At 44.0% G+C, this 6,000-nt stretch overlaps 1 protein-coding gene across 3 annotated transcripts in view; it reads right to left on the reverse strand.

The window, feature by feature from the left end:
• LOC146370665 (FERM, ARHGEF and pleckstrin domain-containing protein 1-like) overlaps positions 1-6,000 on the reverse strand; it is a 57,253-nt gene extending 51,253 nt beyond the window's left edge. For 2 of the 3 annotated variants that reach the window (XM_084955023.1, XM_084955021.1), the window contains exons 1-2: positions 5,751-6,000; positions 2,403-2,609 (exon numbers count right to left, since the gene is read on the reverse strand). In XM_084955023.1, coding sequence (XP_084811149.1) covers positions 2,403-2,582 — 180 coding nt within the window. In that variant the 5' untranslated portion in view covers positions 2,583-2,609; positions 5,751-6,000. The remainder of the gene's footprint in view (positions 1-2,402; positions 2,610-5,750) is intronic. The other variant, XM_084955022.1, reaches the window with a different exon arrangement.

Here is a 6,000-nt window from a genome sequence, read left to right on the forward strand (position 1 = left end):
AAGTAACCTTTTGTTTTTAGAAGCTCAACATACTCACTGAACTATATGTACATAGTAAACAAATAGATGTGTGTGTATGTATATGCGTCTATACATATATATATATATTTTATTTTATTTATTTTTATAATAGATCTTTCCACCCTGAATGCAAGCCAGTGACTGAGATAAATATCTTCTCTGTTGATACCTCTGGGCAAAAAACAACATTCAGGCCACAGAGCTTTTTATCTCAAGTACTGACTTGTGATAAAGGATATAATGTGTGTTAAATTGAGCATGAATAAAGCTTTCTGTTAGCGAGAGCCTTTTGTTACCCTCCCCTGATTCGTAGCCTCAGCTTGTTTCAGGCCAGCTTGGCGAGAAAACGTTGCAAACTCACCATCACAACCGCTCAGCTACACAATGAAGGACATTTTAGGGCCTTGCAAAAAGGGTCACTTACATATATTTCTTGTAGAGCACAGTATTTAGTCGTTTAATGTTCTTTTTCACCACCGAAGATCCAAAGTGTCAGCGTGTGTACTCCTTGGCGGTTAGAGTAGTGTTAAACACAGCTTTGGGACACTGAAACGTCATAAAAAATGTATTAAACTCTGAGGTTGAGCTCACCTTTGTAAGCAGAGTTTCCCATTGCAGGTTTTCCACAGATTGCAAGCCCTGAAGCGGACTGAAAAAAAAATCCCTTCCACTCCTGCTCTAGACTCATATCAAATTTAAGCATCACCGGCTGGATGATATTGCAGTTGACAAACTAGCGTGAGAAAAACTAGTAGAAAAAAAAGTAGACATAAACAAGTGTGCAATTAAACAGGATTTCACTGGGAGAACCTAGTGAGCGTTAAGTATTAGAAGAACATATGACACCTCTAGAAAGATTAAGAGTCATGCACTGCCTAAGGAACTGCATTTACCCACACTGCCTTGGGAAACAGCCAAAAGGACACAGCCACCCTGCAATGCACACACACTAACTGTCAGTAAAGCTCAGCAACTTCACTGCCGGGGTCCATTCATACACATTAAACAGGTCCTGTGTGGCTGCTGCTGTATCTGTTTCCCTCCATCACTACTTTCCACTATCTACTCATCTCGCTCCACTGTTTTGGGAGGAAACGCTCCTGGTCACAGAATGTAGCTCGTTGTTCTACTCTATCCTCAGACAAATACCAGTATTTTCTCTTTCTCCTCCCTGCGTTTCTGCCATTAAATCAAAGCCTGAGAACATTGAGAACACGAGCTGTGGGAGGATGAGATTTTGCAAAGTATGTTATCTTCTTCTAAGTGCCTTAAAGGACATAGCTGGTGTTATTGTATATATTGTACTATATTAACACTATCAAGGAAAAGGCCACAGCCATATGCCGTCATGCTGAGGCCCATTTTTACTGCCTGACATGCATCTTCGTTTCTGTACATTATATAATATGTTTTATTTATTTAATGTTTAGAAATGTTTGAAAACTGTTACACGAAGTACAAAATCAGTTATTGGTCAGGAACTATTTACAACTGCGGATTAACTCTCTCCAACAGGACAGTGTACATGTGACAAACTGAAACTACACTGCAGTGCTGCCCATGATCATCATAAGAAAATTTGACTTTTGCCTCCAAATTATTTGCTTTATGTTAAAATAATCCAGTTTCTACACAATGAACATATGTTTTTACTTTTTTTTTTTTTTGCATTTTAAGCATTGTGACCAGATAGTAGAAGGCACTTAGCAATTAGTGTCTAATTTTAGCACATCCGCCTTCGCATACTGTGTCCAAATTTAGAGCCATGTGATGAGAACGTTAATCCTCTAAATCCTAAAGTCAAGAATGGAATTCGAATGGGAGCTCAAACAAGACGAATAAGATATATTCTTGTCTCTCTCGTCTGTACCTATCTGCTTTCATTAAATTATCTAAGATAACACCAGTGTTTTGAAAGCTTTAAGAACAGGGATGCTTTGCTCTGCTTCTCTCTCTTGGTCTCGTTCAGTCGTGCAACATCATAGCATGGGCATGAACTCTCCATGAGTGAGCTGTAAAATCGTGCATCCTTTCCTTGTCATCCAAGGGCGGCATAAAATATTTCCAAGGACCACCTCTGGCCCGTGAGCTGCGTTTTGAGAACCCTGGCAGCAGAAGAATAATTGTGGTGTAGTAATAGCGACAGCTGTAGAGCAGATTTGAAACACTTTGGGAGATTAGGAAAGAGTGAGCAGAAATTGAATAACCCACAATAAACTGGAGGAACCCTGACATTACTAAGATCCATCCAGTTTCATTCAACATGCAGTTACCATGCCAACCTGTTACCAGACTGCAGCTGGAATCGGGGAAATGCTTCTTGGCCACGGTGCGATAATGAAAAGTCCTGTTCAACAACAAGAAAAACGATAATAACTCACCGAGATGTCGAAAAGCTCCTCTGTGTCATCCAGCATACGGACCCTGATGGTGACGTGTCGTCCGGGGGGCATGGCCGGAGGTCTGTGCCCGGGATCTAACGTACTGATGCCAAGGGTCTCCGGAGCTCCGAGGCGCTGCCCTGCGCCAGGGGACATTGTGTCTGGGTCTGGCTCTGCCATGGTGTGCTGCACTGCTCACTGCTCAGCCTGCATCAAGGGCAAGACAGAAGTCAAGCACAGAAAAACATATTCAACCTAAAGGGTAAAAATCCGAAACTCCCGTCTCACAGCATCAGCGATGTATGTGCAGTACAGCCCAATGTCTGCATCGGCTCCCAGAGGACGGGCTGCACGACCTTTCATGTCACACAAAACACAGTAATTGCAAATGCAGTATTTGCACTCGCTGCTAATGGCTGATAATTGTTGCCAGTGGGAGACCCAATTAATCTAAAAAGAAAAAAAAAAAAGAGTGAGGCAAGTTCTTGATTTCAAAGCACAAATCAGGCAGCCCTAATTTGATTTAACAAATGAATCATGAGGCTAGAGTGTAAAAATCAAAGAGCCGGTAGAATGACAGTTGATTTGGGGAAGAAGTAGAATAAACACAGAGTAATAGGAATTAACTGAAAACACTCCAGATGATGAAATAACTATATTGCATCCGTTATCAATAAACTGCAGGTTTAAAGTAGAGATAACAGATAACATACATCGATTTCTTTCCACTTACCCAATTCAGCTGTCATTGGGCAAGCAGGGAAAGAGATGGGGTACACCTCGGACAAGTCACTAGCCAATCAGAGCTAACACAAAGACAGGCAACTGTTCACTCTCACATCCACCAATTAACATAACACGAATGCCTTTTGGCTGCGGGAAGAAGCCCATGATGGCAAAGGGAAAACATCCAACTCCGTGCAACCAGGCTCTTTCCAATCCATAACTAATAGATGAATGGCTTCAACAGGCCACAGAAAGTAACTAACATGACAAATATAAATGATGGGTACCATCGCTACAAAGCATCCAGTGCTGGAGGTTTACATCCAAAAACCAGAAGGAGCTGGGGTACATCTGGAATGTGGGAAAATCTGCAGTATCACTCAGTCAATGACTCTCCCAGATGGCTGAATGTTTTGGACAAAGTCATGGATTCATTTCGGGTTGACACTTGATCAGGCCACTATCCCCCCCCCCCAATCCCCCCCCGCCACCATGTATCTACAGCCAGATCCCCTTAGGCCCTGCTGTCCCGCTTAATTCTCTCTTCATTACACATTCCAGCAGGCTGATGTCATCCCGAGACCTCACCGAGTGGTTCGTCAGAGCACCGAGGCCACTGGGCAGTTGTTCAGCCGCCGCAGAGGTGAACGACTGGTGCCAAGTTTAAGCTGAGAGCTGAATAAGGCATTTCAAAGGAGTGGATAATGTAATCCAGTAGAGTGTGTGGAGAATATAGCCCGAGGACAGTGGACACTGTAAATTCTGTGCGATGATGGTGTAGGGATCAATGGCTAGTAGGTCTGCTGACTGTAATTTTATTTTTTTTAATTGATGATTGCTGACTGATTTAAAAATCAGTCAGCTGGGTGATAGAAAACTGTGACAAGCGACCAAAGATAAACAGATATTATTTACAAGAAAGAGAAAGGAAACAAGGAAACAGGAAAAAGGCAGTTTTACTTGAGGAATGACTGATTGAATAGGAAACCAATTTTCTGTCAAGTGATTGTTAAGGCTGTCAAGGCCATTCAGTCCAGATGTATTGTGCTCAAAGGCTAAAAAAGTAAAGGACACTTTGTAATGTAATTAATCAGGAAAGTTCATCTTTGAGTTCTCTGTTATAAGACCAGTGACACTGTCATCACAGCGCAGTGGGTGAGAGATGTTGCTGTATTCCAGTTAAAGTGCACGCTCCCTTGGGCTGATCAAAAACAGACCTAAAAGCTGCAGTCTGGATGGAAACGAGCATATTTTCCCCAAATCAAGCCCAGTTCTTTTTGACACTTGATCCGAGTGGCCGTCACCGCTCGGTGGCCCTGGCTCTTGATTATTGGCAAGCGTATTATGTCAACTCTGTAAATTCATGGCTTGCATGACCTGCACATGCACACCACGTAACCGGACACTCTTCAAACAAGGCACCAGTGAAACAGAGGGCAGTGAAAGAGTAGACTCTGATTATTTCAGTCAGCACGTACCCTCCCCTGCACCAAGCATCATGAATCAACCAGTCATGACTCCGGGTCTGTGCGCCTCTCTGAATAGGTAACACAGGACCAAACAAACACAAAAACAGGCAGTAGTACAGATGGCCTTGTTCCCAGGGCTAGAAAGTGACACAAAGCGTACTCGTCCAGCATACAATGCCAAAAGGGACATTTGCAGACCCCTGAGTGTTTCTCAGGGTAAACCTCCCTGCCTTTGAACTTGTTTGCTTGAAATTCCACACAAGCCTGTAATGTTTAGCTGTGACTGCTGGCTTATTGAGAGTCCAGCGTTGTAACAGTGGCTCTTCTGTGCGCAGAGGCACGCTGGGGCCCCTAGATGAAGTCCACAACTGCACAGCTGGAATCCTTTAATGACAGCTGAATGGCCAGAGGCTGTCTACCTGAGAGAAGCTGCATAACAAAAAAACAGAGCTCAATTTCTTCTGTGTTTCGCAAACGACACTGATACATGGGTGTGGCTGGCATTGCCTGAAAGGCTTTAAGTTCTTACTGTACTGCTGGCAATGTGACATATGTCCATTAAGTGAAAGGAATGACAACCAACAGGATACTTGTAACTAAGGCCTATGCAAAAGAGTCTCAATGACTCGAATGCTACAGTCACTGTAGCCTCAGCTCACGGAGTCTGAAGTGTGGTCACACCATAAATATAATGTAGGTTAATAGAGCAGGCTGCTGTAATCCTCGGGACATTATCAGCCAGTACAGTACATGTGACATTAACGCATTGCTCGGACCCACCTGGACAGCCTCTGGAAACTGCTAAATGCACACACCCCGGCACTGTTTGATCTTTGCAATCTTTTAAATGTCACAGAGCGTGCATGGATCGTCTCAGAGAAACGGAACCCCCAACGACTGCGGCGTCTGCACATACTGCTAAGGTATATCTGTGCAATGCAAGCCACACTGCAGGGACAGAAAGGACAGTCCCTAGCAACATATAAGGATTTTTCACACGGAGTGATAGTTATTCCCCACCTTCGAAATCCAGCATCACGAAACAACACGGGAAAGATACTCCCAAGACTTAACCCTAATCTCCTCAAACAAGTTGAATCACTTCCCTTAAAGAGCACAGTGAGAGAGAGGACTCGGGCTGCACGATTCTTACCCCCGTGTCTCGAAATGCGGGCTTGTCCACACGAAAGTATTTCCCAGCTGAAGGGGAAGACTACATCCACGTCCGGAAAAAATTGGGGGAAAATGACTCCCAGATGAGTTTTAGACACAGCTCGTAGCGATCAGGAGGCTTCCTGCGGTCGCCATGGCGGACGACTGGGTGAGTGAGCCGGGGAGAGACGGGATTACATTGAACCGAGCGACGGATCCACTCCTGCTGAATTCACTCAGACAATGAAGGA

Source organism: Perissodus microlepis, chromosome 16, assembly GCF_051167445.1.
Source record: "Perissodus microlepis isolate ML-2025 ecotype Zambia chromosome 16, ASM5116744v1, whole genome shotgun sequence".
NCBI lineage: Eukaryota > Metazoa > Chordata > Actinopteri > Cichliformes > Cichlidae > Perissodus > Perissodus microlepis.